The sequence below is a fragment of the Hirsutella rhossiliensis genome (genome assembly GCF_020360975.1).
Source record: "Hirsutella rhossiliensis strain HR02 chromosome Unknown scaffold00001, whole genome shotgun sequence".
NCBI classification, from domain to species: domain Eukaryota; kingdom Fungi; phylum Ascomycota; class Sordariomycetes; order Hypocreales; family Ophiocordycipitaceae; genus Hirsutella; species Hirsutella rhossiliensis.
In genome coordinates this window covers 242074-264614 of record NW_025408667.1, presented here as the reverse complement: position 1 = coordinate 264614, position 22541 = coordinate 242074, and the positions used below count along the sequence as shown (strand labels likewise).

The 22541-nt window shown below is 40.7% G+C and overlaps 3 protein-coding genes across 3 annotated transcripts; 1 reads left to right on the top strand and 2 right to left on the bottom strand.

Annotated features, from left to right (window-relative positions):
• Positions 1-553: 553 nt before the first annotated feature.
• HRG_00013 (maltose acetyltransferase domain-containing protein) lies at positions 554-1375 on the top strand (the record flags this gene model as incomplete). The annotated part of the gene is made up of 3 exons (XM_044858484.1): positions 554-654; positions 718-954; positions 1045-1375. The coding sequence occupies 3 exons, from the start codon at positions 554-556 to the stop codon at positions 1373-1375; spliced, it is 669 nt and encodes a 222-aa protein (XP_044724884.1).
• A 504-nt stretch (positions 1376-1879) lies between these two features.
• HRG_00012 (major facilitator superfamily domain-containing protein) lies at positions 1880-3522 on the bottom strand (the record flags this gene model as incomplete). Its single annotated transcript, XM_044858483.1, has 6 exons — positions 1880-1921; positions 2031-2156; positions 2208-2564; positions 2642-3043; positions 3123-3137; positions 3244-3522. The coding sequence occupies 6 exons, from the start codon at positions 3520-3522 to the stop codon at positions 1880-1882; spliced, it is 1221 nt and encodes a 406-aa protein (XP_044724883.1).
• A 1188-nt stretch (positions 3523-4710) lies between these two features.
• On the bottom strand, positions 4711-5981 carry HRG_00011 (coA binding domain-containing protein; the record flags this gene model as incomplete). Its single annotated transcript, XM_044858482.1, has 5 exons — positions 4711-5045; positions 5118-5496; positions 5574-5690; positions 5764-5780; positions 5849-5981. 5 exons carry the CDS (start codon positions 5979-5981, stop codon positions 4711-4713), a joined length of 981 nt encoding a protein of 326 aa, XP_044724882.1.
• Positions 5982-22541: the final 16560 nt, after the last annotated feature.

Sequence of the window (22541 nt, the reverse complement as noted above, 5' to 3'; positions counted from 1 at the left end):
ACATTGGCTCGAAGAAGAAGGCCGGTAGTTAAGGTATATGCGAGGAGCATGTACATACGGATATTGTACAACAGATGCGCCGCTAGTTGCGCCAAGTGAATCGAAGTCGTGCGATTGATGACGGAAATACTGCAAAACCAGTCTCGCTCCGACAGCTGACCCAGTCAAACCTGCCTGAGAGCGACGGCTGGCTGGCCACTGGTGCGAGATAATGGCGAGGGGAGGAATCCAGTTGGCTTCCCTGCATGTAACACACAAAGTTATCCCGACCAGTATCTGTAGTTGGCGACGCATCCACTGGCCCTGGGCGAGCTGCTCTCCGTGATTCGTATCCGGAATTCTTGTTAGTAATACAGTGGGCTGCCCAATGCCGGGAAACACTATTAATGGACGTGTCCTCTTCGGTGGATATTGATAGCCAGCCGGCAGGGGTGAAACCAAAGCAGGCAGAAAGTTCGTTTGCTGGCCACGGCCGAGACGCAAACCTTCCTCCCCCTTCAAAGTCGCGACTGCGGCAGCATCCATACGGAATACAGCAAAATACGTGCCCAGAATGGCCAAAGCAGAGAAAGACCCGGCTACGATAGCCTTTGCAAAGACGCTTTCTAACGTGCCGTGGTGCGACGACTATGAGAAGATGGTCTCGGGCGTCCTGTAAGTATATTTACCCCTCCTCCCTCTCCCATTCCATCCTCAACTCACGTTGTCTGTCATCAGATACGACTGCCTGGCACCCGAGCTCGTCAATGGGCGATTCAGAGCAAGGAGGCTCATGCACAAGTACAATTCGCACTTCCCAGATGATGCCACAGCTGAGTCGCTCGCCGCCGACCGCGAGAAGATGCTCAAGCAGATGTTGGGCAAAGTCGGCAAGGCACCCTTCATCGAGCCTCCCTTGAACATCGACTACGGCTGCAACATCACCATAGGGGAGTCCTTTTACTCCAACTTCAAGTATGTCTGCCAGGCGTGCTGTAGGGCCGCTTTTCCCTTTATGTCCCTCAGCCCAGCAGAAGCGACTGACACGCCGCTTACATGACGAAGCTTGGTGATACTGGATTGCGGCATGGTCAAGATTGGGCACCGCGTCATGTTCGGCCCATTCGTGTCCATTTTCGCCGCAACCCACGAGACTGACGTACAATCACGGCGTGACATCATTGAGTATGCCGGCAACGTGACCATTGGGGATGACTGCTGGATCGGGGGCAACACGACCATCATGCCCGGGGTGACGATCGGAAAGGGATGCACCATCGGCGCGGGAAGTGTGGTGACCAGGTCGATCCCCGACTTTTCCGTCGCCATTGGTTCCCCGGCCAAGGTTGTCAAGTCTGTAGAACGGGTTCCCGACTTGGCTCCATCTTCCGAATGATGCTCCAATGGACAGGCCTGAGACGCATGACGGAGCAGAGCGGCATCACACGATGGGTTGTCTAGACTTGAGCAAGCAACACGAATCAGAGTGAGCAAAAACTACTTGCCATTCCAAAAGCATTTCACTATGCATCTCATACGTAGCGTCCAATGTGGAGTTGCGGTTCACGATGGGGTTGGTATCGACCGTTGAGCGAGAACACCCATGTACAATTCCGAACAACCCCATCAACCTAAGACCTGACAACCTAACAAAAAAGCCCAGCTTTATGAAGCAACGTCCAGTTTCCTTATTATATGTCTCGATAGCATGTACTTAAAATCTCATGCCAGCTCATTCGTGCTAACTCAAGAAAGGCGGGTGACTTTGAAACGATGGTGGCGTTGGCTGTCATATATGAGAGATCGCTATAGAATACATATACACACCCTCCTCACTATTCCCTTTTCTTATTGACTCGCGGGAAGCAAAGCCAAATGACGAGCATCGCGCCTATCAACGCTAAGACGATGGGTTGAAGGACTCGAACACCGGATGATTGTGCTAGAAGACCAGTCAAGAAGGGAAGCAGAGCGGCGCCGCACCCCCCAAAAGCAGCGGCAAAGCCAATGACAACGACATGTTGGCGCTTGGGGAGGAGTTTGCTGGCTACCAGAACGGCGTTGGGGAACATTGGCCCGAGGAAGAAGCCTTGGAGCGAGACGGCGACGGCCGAGACGTAGAATTGCGGCACCAGCCAGAAGATGAGCTCGAGTGCCATAACCGCTCCCATGTAGCTCTAGTGCAGCGCCATGTCAGAGAGAGCTGTTGAACGACGAGATTGACTTACTGCTGTCGACATCTTCACCCCTAAACGCGGCGTGACAAACCCGAGGACAGCCCGCCCGACAGTAATGCCAAGCCAGAAACCGACTGCCGACATGCCGCTCGCAAAGGCCCCCGCATGCCGCTCTCGGAGCATAAAGGTAACGATCCATCCCCCAAGGGCGACTTCGACGCCGACATAGCAAAGTAGGAACAGTGCGGCGACCCAAGTGACACGGGCAGCTGGCATGCGGAAGAGAGTATTGCAAAGGCCGCTCTCGCTTCCCTCCCAGCTTTCACTAGATTCACGGCGATAGGTGGCCCCGTTGGAGTCCCAGAAGGCCAGGGCCAAGCTTATGAGCTCAACTGCAGCGAAACCAATCTGTACATGATGCAGATTAGCCTCCGAACATTGAACATCTGGTGATTTGATCTCCCTAGCAGTCAAGCTCCACGCACCATGATGTAGTACACCGAGTACCATTCCAGGTTGGCCCTGGTCACCAACGTTGTCGCGATAAGGGGGCTGACGACACCGCCGGCGCCGTACAAGGCGTGCAAGAAGCCGAGAAGCTCGCTCGAATTGGCCAGATTGCCGACCCATGCGTTCCAGGCTGCATCGGCCACGCCGTTACCAAAGCCGGCGAGGGTAAAGGCAAACACGAGAGCCACATACGGCGGATGGGCGGCTATGATGACATAGGCCGCAAGGTGGCACGATCCGCACAAAATTCCTATGCCGCGCTGGCCTAGCTTGTGGTGAAGATGGTTGTTTAGTATCGCGGAGGAGACGTAGCCGACAAACGGGGATAGAAAGACGAGTGAGACGACAAGGTACGTGAGATTGTAGTAAGACTCGAGCTTCACGGGCGGTCATATAATCAGCAGCCGCTTCAATATCTTGACGATCAAGACCTGGACCACACGAGATAATACTTACATACGGAATCAATGCCTGTAGTTGAACAAGAGGGAGCGACGACTGGTGTCAGTGCTGTTCATACAGGTAATGATGTGTCGGGACTTTGGACAGTGACTGGAAACAGTGTACGATCACTCACGCCATAGACTGCATCATTCGCTCCCATGACAAAGAAGCACCAAAACGCCGCCCCGAGTCGATACAAGTTCCGGCGCGGCTCGTTCCACTTCTCAGGGGCCCGGGCGGCCGGCGTAGGGCTCGGGTCCCGGTGTTCGGATTCGCCCAGGCGATTTGGTTCTGACCTCTTGTCTATTCCCCATTCGCGGCCAACCCGTGAGTCCGGATGCTCGGCGGGAGCTGGCTGAGCCGGCAGCCCAATCTCCTCGAGCTCAATCGTGGTGGTCGACGTTGCAATCATAATTTCGGCAGAATCCAGCCGTTCCTTGGTCTGAGGGCTACGAGGCAGCAAGAAGGCAAAACGAGATGATGGATAATGTCTGGTGATGTCTCGCTTGGAGGGAGGATATTTATACTTTCAATCTCTCTGCGAAGTGCGCAGGTCTGGGACCGCTAGAGATGCCGTCGACGATGGCCGTGCTATATCGCCATCGCGTGGACAGAGTACCGTGCGGCGGAGATGCCCTTTTCGGATCAAGCACCACAAGGGAGTCAGAATACAAGCGAGGATGGCGTGACGGCTTGTACTATTCATTGGTGGATCAATTCGTACGAGTCAAGCACTAAGTGAACTTGAAACGTAACAGCTGGGGCGGGCGGGCTTCTGGTGATCGGCAGCATGCGGCTTTCGAGGGCAATTACTCATTGAACGGGCAGAAGGGCGAATATTCCGAGCTGTCTTGTTGATGTTCAATGACATTTTGTAACCAATAAGTAATCGTCTCAACAAAAAGGCGATGGAAGTCGTTATCAACCTACTTAGCACTCCCTGCGTAAACTGGCAGGCAGCCCGGCGGGAGCGTGGACCGAAAAGCCGCTGTGACGAGGCAGGGGGAGAACCTGACGAAGGCGACTTGATGAATTGAGCGGCTCTAGTGCTGACGCGGCAGCTTCCATGTGGCCACAGTTTCAAGAACGACACGGTACTCGTGAGCATGCGACATGTCCCAGGCTTTTACCAAAGGTTGTGTCGTTACAGTCGGAGTTGCTAGTTGGAGAATTGGTGTTATGGAGCTGGATTACATGCCTCTTTTGGGCTTTCCGAAATTAGAAAGTTTTGTAGCTGGACAGTTTGCCGTTTAGAGTAGTCTCGCCAATGCGCCTTCTGGGCGGGGGCTTGGAACATCTTGATGCCTTCTTGTCACTCTGCCGGAACATTCCGTAGTCATGGTTGATTTCTGAGGACAATTTAAGAAGCTGAAAAAAAACATGAACGGGAAACTTCGTACGTGAAGCCGGTTAACGACCAAGATGCCGATTCACGGCAATGAAGCAGCTGCACCAATCATTGCTCGATTTATATAATGCGACGTTTTGTGGCCCGGTACGACAGTCTGCCAACACGGCATAAGCTTTGAAGCTTAGGACGAGGACAAGAATGGTGGCTCATCGGCCCTCTGGCGGCCCTTGATGAGTTGTCATGAACGAGTCACAAGGCAAGCAGCTCTTGCATCTTGATCCCCATGACGCCCGGGTGAGGCACAACGACGGCTCCGGCCCGTCGCAGCGCCTCTGCCTTCTCGGCGGCCGTGACGTCCATCGGCGATAGGATGGCTCCGGCGTGTCCCATTGTCTTGTCTCGCGGCGCCGTCTGTCCCGCAACCATGGCGATGATGGGCTTGGGATTCGGCGTGGCCCGACGGTATTCGCTGATCAGTTCTGCTGCCCGGAGTTCCGCCTCCCCACCGATTTCTCCAATCAAAATGATGCCCTTGGTCTCGGTGTCGTCGAAGAAAACCCTGAGGGCGTCCACCAGCGTGGTACCTGTATATCGCGGACGCAGTGTCAGAATTCCGTGAGCCCCGGAGGTGTTTCAGTGCCGAGGCATCCTCATACCGGGCATGGAGTCTCCACCGACAGCAATGACAAGACTCTGTCCTAGACCCGCGGCAGTCGTGGCTCCGACGGACTCGTAGCTCAGGGTGCCGGACTTGGACACGATCGCGAGGCAGCCCCTCTGATACTGACGAAAAGGCATTATGCCGACGCGACATCGCCCCGGCGCGATGATGCCGGGGCTGTTGGGTCCGACGAGACGGCTCTTGCTCTGCATCCGCAGCACCTCTTGGACGCGCATCAGGTCGTGAACGGGAATGTGCTCTGCCACGGAGACTAACAGAGGCACCTCGGCCTCGATGGACTCTATGATGGCCTTGGCGGCATGCTGGGCCGGGACGAAGACGGCGCTGACGTGTGGGCGGACTTGTTGCATGGCCTGCAATGTGAAATGGGGGTGAGCGAGCGAGCCGCCCATAGGCTTCCTCTGGGGTGCGGAATGTCTCAGTTTCATACCTCCCGGACCGTGTCAAAGACGGGCAGGCCAAGGTGCTTCTTGCCGCCCTTGCCTGGGGATACGCCGCCTACGACCTGCGTTCCACATTCCAGCGTGGCTTTGGCGTTGGAAGTGGCCTTTGCCTCGTGAGTCTTGACTCCCCATGCCACACTCGTGCGGGGGAGGAGCGGCACCAGCCTGCCAACGTACCGCTTGGCCTGTGAAGCCTTCCAAGGAGTCAGTCGTGTCCGCGGCTCGATCCTCGTCGGCAACCGTGCGGGCCGGCTAGACGCACCTTGGTAGATGACACGGGTGTCTACGCCGATACGTAGATTCGCAATGGTCGCATCGTAGCCGGTTCCCGTCTTGGGCAGTGACGTTGAGAAGAACCTGCGCAGAGTCGAATGCTTCAAGAGATTGGGCAACATGGCGGATTCCCCGTTTCGGCAGCAAAAAGTAGAAGATAACTGTCGTATCCACGGGCCTTCCAATCTTGGCCGTTTCGAACAGGTCGCGGTGCAGACAACAGTAAGCTCTCCTCCAAGGGTCAATGCCAGCCTCACCAAGTCCCTCTTAGGCTTGTATCGGCGGTGCACCATATTGCCTTTGAGGCGTGGCGGATGTAGCCCGGCGCCGGCCGAGACATGTCAGGGCCCCTCGAGCCAAATGCGTTACCGTCCGGCGGTAACGCATAAGGCTGGTAACATCAACCGAAACATTGAATTCCTTTCCCCCAGGTATGGCAAGTAATAATTCAATGCCACGATGACCGATGTGCTCCATCTACCGCTTATAATAAAGAATAAAAACAAAGAATGAAAAGAGGAAAAAATAAAACATACAGCAGCCGGTGTTCGCCAATCGTCACCGACTTGACTACTAATCTGCCCCTTGCAGGCTTGACAGCTCGAGATCGAACGGGCAACCGAGTCCCCGAAGAGATGACCGCCGCATAGACCAGGCTCGAGGTGCTCAGCGAGAGGACTATGGCGGAGGCGTTGCGCTGGTTGGATGGCGACGCTGAAGAGTCAAGGGTAGTTCTCAGGGCGACGTGGGAGACGGAGGAGGGTGTCGGTGCCGGGGGGGGGGGAAGACAAGGCGGCAGCGACCAATCAGGAAGGGGGGGGGGGCGGAAAGAGTCGGCGACTAATCAAAGGATAGGAGAAGGCTCGCCGGTCATAGCTCACGTAAAAAGCCTTAAGGAACGAAAGTTTAAGGTTTAAGTTAATATAATATTAGAGGGGGATTTATCTATTTATTTAAAGGTTTATAGTAGTTACGTTACTACCTAAGAATTCCTTCTTATAGTAGCTTATATTATACGAAGGGTAATTAAGGGCGAATCTTAAGAGAGTAGATATTAATATATTTATTAAGGAAAGTAGGTATAAGAGGCTATAGTTATACCTAGTAGGCCTAATAGTTATATATAAGGGAGCCTGCCTAACTAATATAACTCCCTTAGCCTAAGGATATAATATAGGCCTAACTTAGGTATAAGAATATCTTAATGCCCTCTTTTAGCTAGCTATATATAGTTACTATACCTATATAAGCCCCTCTCTTATCCTAATAGATAGGCTAAGATATATATTACTAAATTTACCTTTCTATGCCCCTATTTCTTTTACTATACTCTTAAGCCCCTACTTAAGAGTTATAAGCCCGGTCTATATAGCTAGATTATCTTTTACCGGCTAACATTACCTTTAAAGCTATTTACGAGCTATTAACGCTATTATAACGCTTAAAACGTAGTATTAGGGTAAGGAACCTAGCTACTTAAAGGGGTACCCTTAGAAATATATAAATTATATATCCCTTAAAGAAGGATATTACTTATTAAGCTAGAACCCTTATTTTCCTAAGATAATATTAAAGGAAGTAAGAGGGGATAATTATATTATAAGACTAAGGGAAAGCCTTAATTAAACCTTATAGATTAAGGGGATTAAATCGTAGGCCTAGACTTATAAGATTTAGGAATATACTAACTTAGACGGTATAAAGGAGCTTAAATAGCCCTAATAGCTAGACTAGGAGCAATTTATTATAAATCTTAAAGGGAGACCTTCTTAATAAGAAGATAAAGTAAAGGCTACGTTCCTTATAAGACGAATAGGCTATAACAAACGATACTAGGATTATAAGGAAAGGTGTTTTCCTACTATAAATAAAGCGGCTATAATATTCTCTCCTAATTATATAAGCTAATAGTAGTATATTAATTATAGAAAAATTACTATTTAATAGATTAAGGAAAGCTCGTTACCCTTTATATTATTATATATTAAACATGTTACTAGTTATTGCTTAATCTAGAATCGAAGAAATAATACTTAGCGTAGAATAAGCTTAAAATATACTAAGATCCTCGATATAACAAGCCTCCTTTAAATATAAATAATATAAGAACTAAGACACCTACGCTTATATAAAAAACATTACTAAATCCGTTAGATAGAGGACTTCCCGGAAGCTAAAGTCCGGTCCTAATAGGTACCTTCGTTCAGCTGCAATTGTCTATAAAAGACTAGACGTCCGCCGATAGATAGATAGAGAATTATTAACTTTAACACCTCTTCTACACACTAATATACTACTAATAAATTTCACTGAAAATCCTACTTTATGCTCCTTCTTTCTCTCTATTACGTAGTATTACGTGATTCCTTGATTTCCTAAAATTCCGCTATTGCTTATATACCTTAAGAGGTTATAAGCCCGTCTTACTCCTTTTAAGCCGGGAAATTAACTATGCACGGGAACCTTTAAAATCCCTCGACGAAAAACCTAACTAAAATTCCTATCGGATTTCCCCCCGATTTCTTCTACCTTCCTACGCTCTTATACTCCCGACTAAATTACTCGATCCCTACGAACGCAATAATACCGAATCTATATATAATAGGATAATAAAAAGAATATAAATTCTTTAGACTTAAGGGAAATTTAAATTATACTCTTTAAACTATAAGGATAAGAGCTATCCTTATAAAGGAAAAGCTTATTACTACCTTAAAGTAAGAAAATTATATAAAGACTATAAAAGCTTTATCCTAGATTCTTTTTTAAGTCGAAGATAGCCCTTTAATATAAATTAAGCATCTAATAAATACTAAAGCTACTTAGGATAAGCTTATAAAGCTATATAATCCGTTAAACTTTTCGTTGAATTATCTACTTATAAAGTAACTCTTTAACCTAAGTCCCTTAGACTCTAAGTTAGAGAAATACCTATATAAGGTAAAGGAAGTTTATAAGGATTTAAAATCCCGTAATATAGAAATTCCGGAAGTTATTCTTATAGTATAGATCCTTAATTGCCTTAATAGGGAATTTCGGAGCTATATTATAAATATTATATAGAACCTACGGTATAATTTTATAGCCTTTACCCTCGAATCCCTTATAGCTAGTCTTTTAGATAAAGCTAGAAGAATAAAGGATATAAACGAGACTTCCTAAAAATATTTCCTTTTAAGAAGGAAGCCCTAGAAATCCTATAGAAATTGCATAGAGACTTCTTATTATAAGGAATATAAAAAACCAGGGCATTTTATAGTAAATTACTTTAAATTATATCCCGATAAGGCTCCTTCTTACTAGGTCTTAAATAAAGGAAAAAGGAACGATAGAAACCGAATTTCTAAGAAGAGAAAATCTTCTTCTTCTTCTTCTTTTAGTAGTAACTCTACTACTAATAAAAGAAAGAATAATTATACTTCTAAATAGGATTTAAAGGAAGAAACCGATAAGGTCTTAAATATAGCCCTATAAGAAGAAAATATAGACCTTAATATCGACCTTATAGATCTATCTAGGGCTCCGACCCCTATATATACGTCTAAGGATTTAGAGGTAATTTTAACCTCTATAATTACCCCTATAGTAAAAGCTAATAAAGACTTTCTTTTAGGACCTTTAAAGGCCTTAATTCTTAGAATAAAAGAACTAGTAATAAAGGTAAGAGAAGGAGGATTTCTTAGTTATAAGAATAAAAGGATCTTTAATTTTATATACGATACTAGAGCTACTAAGTATATAGTATCGAATAAGAATTTCCTTATTAATTATAAGGAGATTAAGTTTAAAGTATACTAGGGAAATACTTCCTTTATATTAGTAAAAGGAAAGGGGGACTTAGTATTTAAGTTCCTATATAGTAGAAAAAAGTATATCTTTAAAGACTGCTTTTATATCCTTAAATTAAGGGTAAATATACTATCCTAATCTTATTTTAATAATACCTATGCCTTAGTAGGAGGAAATAAAGTCCTTTTATTAGATAATAAGGATAAGGTCCTTACTAAAGGATTTCTTAGAAATAAATTATATTATATTCTTATAGAACCTTTATTTAAAAGATAATCGATCCTTATTATATCTTTAAAGGCAAAGGATATAGATTTCTATACCTAGCACTTATTCCTATAGTATATAAATAGTAGGGCTATTTTAGAAATACTAAAAAGATATAATAAGGATATAAAAATGCCTTTAAAAGAGGAAAATATATCGCGAAGCGTAGCTTAATTTCGCAGTTCTTAGAGATATCTCTTAGTACGAGGGACCTAGGAAGCTAAAAAACAGGTTATAAAGAAGGAGCTAAAAAGAGGTATAGAGAGGAGGGTAGGGGTAAGAGGGGAAGTAAAAGTAGCGATAGCTTCCTATAGAGGTAGCGAAAGATAAGACGGATATGCCGGCAACGGCTAGAAAGGAGGGGAAAAACCGGCAAAAAGCTCGGTAGTTAAAAGGACATTAGTAGCTTCTTTAAGTAGGATCTTCTTTATTAATTAAGATGCTAGACGGGTATAAAGAGAGGCGTTAGATAGAGGAAAGAAGGACAATTAAGGCAATATAATACTTATTCCCCTGCCGCAATAACTGCCCCCGTAAGAATTAAATCTCTCTGCCCTGCCTATCCGACCCCTTACTTTTAATTTTACCTTTATGTATTTTTATGCACTTCTCGTATCTCTCTTCGCGAGAGTTATAAGCCCGGGAGGAATAGAATTCTTATACCTTCCGGCTGCTATAAAAGGCACCTTTCTTATATCCCTCGTAGCTTCCTTTTACCCCTCTTACTAGAAAAGCCGATTTTTACCTAACTTTTCTACCCTTCCCCGCAATAATAACGAAAACCGACTCCTTTACTATCCCTACGGTCTATAAGACGATTCTTATAGAGCCCTAAGATTAGGATAAATAGGTAAAGGAGCTACGGGCTCGTATAAATAGGACTATCTATAATTTAGTCTTCTTTAATAAGCAGGACCCTCTCGAGCCCCCTCTTCGTCCTAGGGCAACGGAATTTATAGAGGGAGCTTCCCTCTTCTCCGAGCTAACCTCTATATAATAGAGAGCTTTTTCTGCTGCCTTAGGTAACTATAAGAGTTATTATAAGGAATACCTTTACGAGACAAAGCTGCTAACTACTGCTCGTATAGTAATAACGGAATCTATTAGTACCGTAAAGCTAATCTCTCTTTAAGAGGAAGAGACTCCTAGGCAGTGGTTTTTAAAGCTTAAGACCTTAATAGCTCCCTTAAGGGGCTATATAACTAACCGTATTAGGAAGACCTATATAGCCTACCTAAGAGCCTTTTCTGCTAGGAACCTACTAGCTTCTTCGTAGCTAGCTAAGTAGGAAGAGATCCTCGAGGAAGCTAACTAATACTTCCTTATAGAAGTTCTTTCCGGCTAGTAGCTATAGGATATATCTCTACTAATAAAGCCTATTCGTAACGGTTACTCGACTATCTTTTAAGAAGCTAGCCGGGAATTAGACGAAGTAGCTACTAGAGTATAATAGTAAGTAGTCTTATTCCTTCGTAGCTAGCACTCGACCTAGACGGCTCGACCTGCTGCCCCTGCAGCTGCTATAGCCCCTGTTGCTGCGGTTCCCGCTGCTGCTGCTGCGGCTGTTGCCCCTCCGGCTCCTCCTCCCTCGAGAGCCTTAACGCCGTCGTTAATTATAGCTGCGGTCCCGGCCCCGGCTACGTATCTTGCTCCGGGCCCGGCCCCGGTCCCGTTAGTTAGACCGGCCCGACTAGTCCCCTAATAGACCTTTTAGTCCGTTAGTCGAAAAATTAAGGAACTAGTCGAAATCGAACCTCTTTATTAAAATTAGTAATAAGGGGTAAAAAGGGGAGGTTTTTAAGCAGACCTTCTAGATTAGGACGAGGATTCCTTAAAGAAATAGAAGACTAAACGACGAAACGGCTGCCTAGTATATAAATCCCTAGGTTATCGATTATTATAATAATAGTAGGTCTTTAAGGAAAACCGACCTAAAGGATTTAACCCTTTAAAGAGGCTATAAGAAACGATATAATAGTCTTTTAAGGAGGACCCCTCGTTATAAAAGAAGATAGACGAGATTTAGGTTACTAGGAAATAGTAACTAACGCCGCTACCGTAAGTTTAAGGGAAAATCGTTAGTATAGTAAATCCGGCCTTCGTCTTCCCTATAGATTAATAAGGCTAAGGCTAACCGTTAGAGCCCTCCGATTATCCCCTATAAAAATCAGCTATCCTTAACTTAAGTGCTTCCCTCGATATCTATAATATACTCTTACGATTCTGGTCCTTTAAGAAGGCATAGAGGGAATATCTTATTGCTAGGGAATTAACCGTATAGATAAAGGGATATAGAAGGGTGAATTTTACGATAAAATTACCTAACGGTTCTATACGAATTCTTCGAAGGGAAAGGGTAGCTTTTTACCCTCGATTCTTAACAAGCTTAATTTCCTTCCGCCTTCTTTAAGAGGAAGGAATCTTCTAGGATATAACGTCTAAACCTACGAGGCTAGTCTAGAAGAATTAGACTATCGGGCTTATCGAGGAAAAATTCGGTTAATTTATTCTCGAATTCCGACCTATCCTTAGGAAGGAACTACTCGAGAAGTTAGCTTTCCCTACTTAAAGGAGGGTAGGTTTAAAAGACCCTCTTTTAGTAGCCTAAGGAGACGGCATTCTTTAGCACGCACGACTTAGTTACCTAGGTCCCCTAGCTTTATATAAGCTAGGTTAATAATAAGGCGTACGAATAAGGGGCCTAAAGACCGTCGAATGCGAATACTATAGCTAAGGAAATACTAGGAGACGAATTTCTAAACGAACGCCTTTACGGCCGGACTAGCTATATAAGGAAATTTAGGTCGACTAGACCGATGTCTCTAGGGATTAAGAAAGCTTCGTTAGGGTAATGTTTTTTATAGACGCCTTTTTAGGGATAGTTTTCCCCTATTTCTTATAGACCTACCTAAGTAAGTATAACTAGTCTACCCTCTAAGACTTCGTTAACTAGATAAAATCCTACTTCGGCTACGAGGTAAAGAAGATACGGTCTAACGGAGAGCTATTTACGAAGGATATCTTAAATTAGCTTCGAAAAAGGGGCATTTTACCCCTCCTATTAGCACCGAATACCTAGGCCTAGAATAGAGGGGTAGAAAGATTAAGGGGTGCTATAATAGAAAGGGCCTATACGATAAGACTTACTATAAGGCTTTTATATAACCTTTAGAAGGAAGTCGTTAAGACCGCCTATTACCTTTAGAACCGGACCCTTAGAGGGACTACCTAAGGAATAGACTAGAAATCCCCCCTTAAGCTCTTTACTAAGAAGAGGGCCTCGCTAGCCTACCTTTATACCTACGGCTATAAGGTATACGTAATAACTACCGATATATAGCTAAAAGGGAAGAAGAAAAGAAAGCTTAATCCGAGAGCCTTTATTAGTTACCTCGTTAGCTATAATTCTACGAATATCTTCCGGATCTAGATTCCTCTTCTATAGAAGGTTATTTCGACTAGGGATATAATTTTCGACGAATTTAGCTTCTTTAACGGAAAGAGGGATTAATAGCCCCTCTTACTCTTATAACGTTAGCTAATTTAGAAGATTTAAATCCCCCCTTCTTAATAGTCTTAAGAAGAGGTCCTAGATAAGGAAATAAAAAAAGAAACCGACGTCGAAGTAGTCGAGGATAACGCTAACTTCGAAGAAGAAGAGGAAGCTACTAGATTAGATAATCTAAACGAAGAAGGAGACTATAGGAAAGTAGTAGAGCTAGAATACGCCTACCTTCCTACGCCTCCTCTTACGGAATAAGAAGAAGATCTAGAAGCAGCTTTCTCTATTAGTCTTCCTGTCTCGACCCCTAAGGGGGTAGGAAAGGCACCTCTCTTAAAGGATTACCTAGCTGCCTTTTTATCCCTGCTTCGAGAAGTAAAGGAAGGTATAGGGCCCGATACTATTACGAAAGAAGACTAATCTCTCCCCTTATTTCGATCGTTTTTCCGACTTCTACCTAACGCTAATAGAAGACGGTTCCTACGGAGCATTTATAGCAGGCCGGCTTTTTAAGCTATAGCTATTAGCAAGGAAGGTATATAAAAGAGACCTCCTAGACCTACTAGCAAACTAAAAGTAGCTAGAAAAACACCCCTTTAAAGACTAGTTTTTCTAGACCTAGAAAGACCACCTAGCCTTATACGAAGAGATAGGGTCTTTCGAAGAGGTCCTTAAGGAAAAGGTAAGAGGAAAATAGGTCCTTAGCTATAAGTAGGTCTTTATCTATAAGACTAATAAACACGGCTTCCTTTAAAAGTATAAGGCCTAGCTAGTTATTTATAGGAACTAGTAGGAAAAAGGGGATCTACTTACTAGGGCAACTACCCTAGCAAGGATATCTTTTCGGACCCTTATAGCTATAGTAGTAGAATTCGACCTCGAGCTTAAATAGATAGATATAGTTAACGCCTTTATTAACTGCCTACTTAAGGAAGAAGAAGTTATCTATATACGACTTCCTCTTAGTTTCTAATAACTAGGAAAGGTTCTATAGCTTAGGAAAGCTCTATATAGATTACGAAGATTACCCCTTCTTTAGCAATGGCATTTAATAGGTTCCCTTAAAGCCCTAGGCTTTAAGAAAGTCCCTTAGGAACTATATATAATATAGAAGGGTAAAATTATAGTCTTCTTCTACGTCGACGATATTATCTAGGCCTACCTAAAAGAGGAAGAAGCTACTACTAGGGAGGCTATATAAGGCCTATAATAAAGGTATAAGATAACTAGGCTAAGGGAGCTAAAGTAGTTCTTAGGGATATAAATCCTTTAGAATAGGTCCTAACGGACTATCTAGCTTACCTAAGACGGCTATATCGATAAGGTCGCCTATAAATTCCTCCCTAATTCCCTCGATAAAAAGCTTCCCTCTACGCTTATATTAGATAAAGAGCTTTTACCTAATCCGTCCTTTTAAGCTAGGGAGCAAGAGAAATACTAATATTAATAGAAGGTAGGCTCCTTGCTTTTTTTAGCTATTTATACTAGACCGGATATCTCTTTTACGGTCTCTTAGCTAGCTAGGCATAACTAGAATCCTAGCCCTAGGCACTAAGAAGTAATAGACTAAGCAATCCTTTATCTTTATTTAACGAGATTATATAGTCTACGCCTAGGAGGGTAGGGATAGAAATTAGCTGCCGAAATCTTCCTTTATTTAAGTAATTCGTCCTTTATAGATAATTCCTTAGATAGAAAGAGCTTATAGGGGTATATTATATCCCTTTTTAGAGGAGCTATTGCTTAGAGAGCTTTAAAATAAGCTACTATTACGACTTCGAGCACGGAGGCAGAGCTACTAGCTCTTTTAAAAGCGTTAAAGGAAGCGATTTTCCTTAGCCGGCTACTTATATCGTTACGACTATAAATTCCGTCCCTATTAGCTATAGAATATAATAATATATAGACTATACGGATTCTTATAGAAGAAAATAGTAAGCTATCGACCTAGCTATAGTATATCGATATCTACTAGTATTAGTTACGCTAAGAGGTCTAAAGGGGACTTATTTCCGTCTATTAGGTTCTAACGGTATTAATAAAAGCTAACGGTCTTACGAAGCCCTTACCGAAGTAGAAGCTAGCTGTCTTTTTATAGTAAATTAAGCTAGAAGACGTTTAAGAGAAGCTATCCTTAGAGGCCCGCCTTAAGAGTCTATAAGAGGAGCTAATAGCACGTAGGAGGAAGGAGACGTCTATAGCTAAAGAGAGGAATTAGGACTTATCCTAAAGGAGGGCCCCTAGCTTAATTAGGACTTATTCTTCTTAAAGGCCCCCTTTTTAGGGACTTATCCTTAGAGAAGCCTCCTTTTCTTATAGGACTTAATTTCCTCCTTAAGGCCCCTTTTCCTAAAGTAGGTCTAAAAGAGCCTAGGGCTAAAACCCGGATTTCTTAACTAAGGGATAAGTATAAACTAAGACCTCCTCTATACGCTTACCGGCCTAGGTATTTAGCTTTACCCTTTCTATAAAGGCAGGCTATAGCTAAGGGGGTATATCGCGAAGCATAGCCTAATTTCGTAGTTCTTAGAGATATCCCTTAGCACGAGGGACCTAGGGAGCTAAAAAACAGGTTTTAAGGAAGGAGCTAAAAAGAGGTATAGAGAGGAGGGTAGGGGTAAGAGGGGAAGTAAAAGTAGCGATAGCTTCCTATAAAGGTAGCGAAAGATAAGACGGATATACCGGCAACGGCTAGAAAGGAGGGGAAAAACCAGTAAAAAGCTCGGTAGTTAAAAGGACATTAGTAGCTTCTTTAAGTAGGATCTTCTTTATTAATTAAGATACTAAATAGGTATAAAGAGAGGCGTTAGATAGAGGAAAGAAGGATAATTAAGGCAATATAATAATTACTCCCTTACCTTTATTACTACTCCCGTAAGAATTAAATCTCTCTACCTTACCTATACGACCCCTTACTTTTAATTTTACCTTCGTATATTTTTATATACTTCTTATATCTCTCTTTATAAGAACTATACTAAAACTAGTATAAGAGAAGGAGAAATTAAAGGTTTTTATATTAAATTAAAAGATAATATAGCTTATACTTTTACTAAGGAATTAAGACCTAAATTACTTTATAAATTTAGAGACGGTCTATTCTTAAAATAAGTTCCTAAGTAATAAAAAGGGGTTTTTAGATATTTCTTATACTTTTTATATCTTTCCCTTATTAAGTTTTTCCTTTTATTAGTTTTCCTAGAGATATATTTACTAGGTTTTTATCTATAGAGATTTTCTTAGTAATAATAGGTTTTACTTTATATAAGGTTTTCCTATAAATAATTATTATAACTATAAATTTTTCCTACTATAAGTTTCTCTATTAGTATATACTTAAGGACTTTTTTCCTAAGAAAGAATAGGTTTTTATATATCTTATTTAAGTATAAGAGTAGTTTTCCTAAAAAAGGTTTTTACCTTATATATATACTACTATAAATAGATTAGTAAAGAGTATATAAATCTACTCTTTAAGGGAGGCTATAAGGAACGGTGTTTTCCTATTATAAATAAAGTAGCTATAATATACTCTCTTAATTATATAAGCTAATAAGTAGTATATTAATTATAGATATAATCCTATTATATAAAGTAAGAATCGCTCGCTATATTTTATATTATTATATATTAAACGGGCGGCTAGTTATCGTATAATCTAGAATTAAAGGAATAAAGCTAGCTTAGAATACTAGCTAAGACCTCTTAAGAATACCGGTAAAACTAACCTCCTTTAAATATAAAATTTAGCGGAACTAAGATACTTCTAGCTATACTTAAGGTATTACTAAATTCCTTAGTCTTAGGGCTATATAGTAGCTTAAATCTAGTCCTAAAAAGTTCTTCCGTTTAGCTATAATTATCTATATAAGGTAGTATGTCCGCTAGTAAATAAATATAGAATTATTAACTTTAATACCTCTCCTATATACTAATATATTACTAATAAACTCCGTTAAAAATCGTACCTTATACTCCGTCTTTCCCTTTACTATATAGTTCTATATAATTCCTTAATATCCTAAAATTCCGCTATTACTTATATACCTTAAGAATCTACCTCCCCCTTCCTTACCTCCTCCTTCTTAGAGTATATAGAGTTATTTATCGACGCTATACTAGCCGCGGCTAATAATAGCTCTACTACTACCGCCGCTCCTACCTATGCCCTTACTACTACGTCTACCGCCGCCGCTATTACTTCTACTATACTAGCTGCCCTTACGTTACCCTTTAAAGTAATAATACTATCCCTACCGCTACTTATAACGCTTAGCCCCTTAGCCCCTACCTCTATCTCTACTACCCTTATAAGTCTATAGTTAAGTAAGCGTAATAAATATTTTCCGCTAACCTATTAAAGTATAAGCGCTAAGTATAAGCCGGCGCCGCCTACTTAGCCCCTTATATACGTTACGCGTTATAAGAGCTTAACTACTCCGACTAAGTTAGGCGCCGCTATAGTAATAGCTATTATTAATACGCGCGCGCTAGCCGCGCCTATAAGGCAGCGCCTCCTATCTTACTTACTATAGTATTAGCTTAAAAAGCTAGCGTATATAGGTAAGCGTAGGGGGCTACTAAAAAGCGCCTTACCGCCGCCGCCGCTATATACTATAACCTCCGCGCCCTTAAGCGGTAGGGCCTTATACTTAAGTAAGTCCTTACTCCTTTACTCTTTTACTTTTACCTTTAACGCCCTTAGCGCTAGGGATACCGCCTCCGTCGCCTTATTAGCGGTCCCTTTAGCTATACTTACCTCTACTATTACTACTACCCTTACCGCCACCGCTAACGCTAGCCGCCGCCCTTTTACCCTTAAAGCCGCTACTACCGCTAACTAGCTTATAGGCTTAAAGGGCTACGAGCGCCGCCGCTACTAATAAAAAGGAGGAGGCTAATAAAGATAATAATAATAATAATAATAATAAGGATAAAGGTAACGATAATAAGGAATAAGCTTAGGTAGTCTAAGGGCTCTACCTTAAAATAAACGCTATTTTTATTTTTACTTATACTATTACGCTTATATTATTATAACTAATACTTTTACTTTACTTACTTTATAGTCTTAGCTTAAGCTACTATTAATAGTTTATTAGTTTATTATTCTTATTTATTAGTCTATATAAAGCCTTAAACTTATTAATAGCTATAACTCTTATAAACTTATATATAGGTTCTTACGTTAAGTTAAGGTACCTATACTACTTTATAAAGACCTCTTAGCGTTTCTCTTAGCTAACCTTTTTCTAGTATATAGCCTATATCTCCTTAACCTTAAATTTATTATCTTCCTTTACTTTAATTATAAGCGGTTAAGCGTCCGCTACTTCTTATTTAAGTAGTAGGTTAAAGGAGGCTTAGTAAAGAAAGTTAATATTAATCTTATTATAAACCCTTATTAAAAGACTATTAAGCTTAACTACTTATAGGCTAATAACCCTTTATACTATAAACTATAAAAGTCTTTAACTATTATAGGTTATAGGCTTAAGCTGCCGCTTAAGCTATATAGTTATATATAAAGGGCTAGATCTTATATATATATATATATATAAGCTAGCCGCGTATAAAAAAGCTTTATATAGATTATTAATATTATCTTATAGATAGTACCTATATATATACTTTTACTTACTTTATAATAGTATAAGTTATTAACTAATAGATTTAATAGATATCTCTTTAAAAAGGGCGCCGCTCTTTTAAGGGAGTACTCTACCCCCCTTTAAACGGATAAGAAGTATTATAGCTATCTTAAAAGCGATTAAAAGCGCGACGGCTAGTAAGAAGGATAAGGTTCTTACTATACTAAGGGAGCTATCTATAAGACTAGCGTTAACCCTTATAACCTCCGCGACGCTAGGTATAGCGGCGAAACTACTAGCGTAAAAGCTACTCCCTTATCTAACTTAAGATAGTAAGCTAGAGTCGTTTTATTTCTTTCTTAGCCGGCTATAGATAAAGTTTATAACTAATAAGAAATAAGGCCTAAATAGCTATTACGATATAGTATAGTATTTACTCTTCTATATACTATTAAAGCCTTAGATATAGCGGATCTTTAGATTCTAAGATAAGGGTAGCTTTAAAGGTAAACGTAACTTATAGGACTTCTTCTAATACCTTATATATACGTTTAGTAATATATAGGAGTAGGAGAAAGTATAAGATAGGCTATAGACCCTTAAGTAAAGAGATAGATAGACCTTGAGCGAATCCTCCTTAATTTTAAAGAAACGCTCTTATAGGTAGTAGGGACTATAGTATAAGAGGATAGTATAAAGCCTATATAGCTATAAAATTTAATTACGCTAGCTTTATAAGAGTTACTTATCCTTATAATTGTACTTATTAGCTATAGTAAGTATATAAGCTAGTTAATAAAGGTAGTATAAGGCTATAAATAAACGCTATATTTTTAAAAGCTTAATAAGCGCACGCTATATAATAGCGATAGGATTACCGCCCTTTTATAAGATAAATAGCTAGCTATTAATATTAATAAGGATACCTTAATATTACCTACTTATATAAACTAAGCTAAATATAGTAGAAAGACGCTATCGACTACCCCTTATACCGCCCTATATATTATATACTAGTCCCTTAGTATAGGGCTAGTACTTTAACCTTACCGTTTATCTAGATCTAGTATAGGTCTAATAGGTAACTAAATAGACTAGCTACTATACGTAATTAAACGTATTATATAGACTAGCTACTATACGTTATTATATATATTAAATATAAACTAGCTACTAGTCTTATAAGTTAAAGTAAGAGTAGTAATAACTATCTATATTCTTCTTTACCCGCTTAAGATCTAGTAGGTTTTCTATCCTTTATATATACTATAGTAAGCGTAAGACCTTACTTAGGGCTTTAATAAAGTAATATCTTAACCTTATAATTATATAATAGTAGTACGGCGTATTAGCGGCATTTCCTAGTATATTCCTTAAGTAGGCATAGGTATTTCTTTATAATTTCCCTACTATAATCTTATAGTAACTTCTTAGGGAAATATCGGTATAATCCTTAAGGAGCTATTATTACTTAGGAAACTATAGTATATTCCCTATATAATATATCTATAAGAAATATCTATAAAATATCTATATAATCCGCTCGGTTATTATTTCTAGGATTTCTAGGTAATTTCCTAGAGTTTACTTAGTAGCTTCTAGGTTCCTTCTTCTATAGGGAGCCTTAAGGAGTTAAGGGTAACTTCCCTAAGGGAAGTAGATATCGTTATAGGTACCTAGATTATCGACTATAGGGTATCCTATAATTCTCGTAAAGAGAGATATAAGAAGTATATATAAAATATATAAAGGTAAAAGTAAAAGTAAGGGGTCGGATAGGTAGGGTAGAGATATTTAAATCTTATAAGGGCAGTAATTATAGTAGGGGAGTAATTATTATATTGCCTTAAATTTTCTTTTTTCCTCTATCTATCGCCCCTTTTTATACCTATTTAGCATCTTAATTAATAAAGAAGATCCTACTTAAAGAAGCTACTAATATCCTCTTAACTACTAAGCTTTTTACTAGTTTTTTTCCTTCTTTCTAGCTATTACTAGTATATCGTCTTATCTCTCGCTAACTCTATAAGAAGCTATAGCTACTTTTACTTCCCCTCTTACCCTTACCCTCCTCTCTATACCTCCTTTAAGCTCTTTCTTTAAAACCTATTTTTTAGCTTCCTAGGTCCCTTATACTATAGGATATCTCTAAGAACTATAAAATTAAGCTATGCTTTACGATATACCACCTTAGCTATAGCCTGCCCTTATAGAAAGGGTTAAGCTAAATAATTAGGCCGGTAAGCGTATAAAGGAGGTCTTAGTTTATATTTATCCCTTACTTAATAAATCCGGGTTTTAGTCCTAAGCTCTTTTAGACCTACTTTAGGAAAAGGGGCCTAAGGAGGAAATCTAGTCTTTAAGAAAGGGGGTCTTCTCTAAGGATAAGTCCTTAAAAAGGGGGCCTTTAAGAAGAATAAGCCCTAATTAAGCTAGGGGCCCTCCTTTAGGATAAGTCCTAGTTTCTTTCTTCGGCTATAGACGTCTCCTTCCTCCTATATACTATTAGCGCTTCTTATAGACTCTTAAAGCAGACTTTTAAGGATAGCTTCTCTTAAACGTCTTTTAGCTTAATTTACTATAAAAAGACAGCTAGCTTTTACTTTAGTAGGGGCTTTATAAGACGGTCGGCTTTAATTAATACTATTAGAACCTAACGGACGGAAATAAGTCCCCTCTAGACCTCTTAGCGTAACTAATACTAGTAAATATTAATATACTATAGCTAGGTTAATAGCTTTACGTTTTCTATTAGAATTCGTATAGTCTATATATTATTATATTCTATAGATAATAGGGTCGGAATTTATAGTTATAAAGATATAAGTAGCCGGCTAAGGAAAATCGCTTCTTTTAACGCTTTTAAAAGAGCTAGTAGCTTTACTTCTATACTTAAAGTCGTAATAGTAGCTTACTTTAAAGCTCTCTAAGTAATAGTTCCTTTAAAAAGGGATATAATATACCCTTATAAGCTCTTTCTATCTAAGGAATTATCTATAAAAGATAAATCGCTTAAATAAAAGAAGGTTTTAGTAGCTAATTTCTTCCTTCCTGACCCTCTTAGGCGTAGACTATATAATCTCGTTAAATAAAGATAAAGGATAGCTCGGTCTACTACTTCTTAGTACCTAGAGCTAGGATTCTAGTTATACTTAGCTAGCTAGGAGACCGTAAAAGAGATATCCGGTTTAGTAGAAATAGCTAAAAAAGGCAAGGAGCTTACCTTCTATTAATATTAGTGTTTCTCTTACTCCCTAGCTTAAATAGATAGATTAAGTAAAAGCTCTTTATCTAATATAAGCGTAGAGGGAAGCTTCTTATTAAGGGAATTAAGGAGGAATTTATAAGCGACCTTATTAATATAGGCGTCTTAGGTAAGCTAGATAGTCCGTTAGGACCTATTCTAAAGGATTTAAATCCCTAGGAACTACTTTAGCTCCCTTAGCTTAGTTATCTTATACCTTTATTATAGGCCTTTTATAGCCTCCCTAGTAGTTACTTCTTCCTCTTTTAGATAGGCTTAGATAATATCG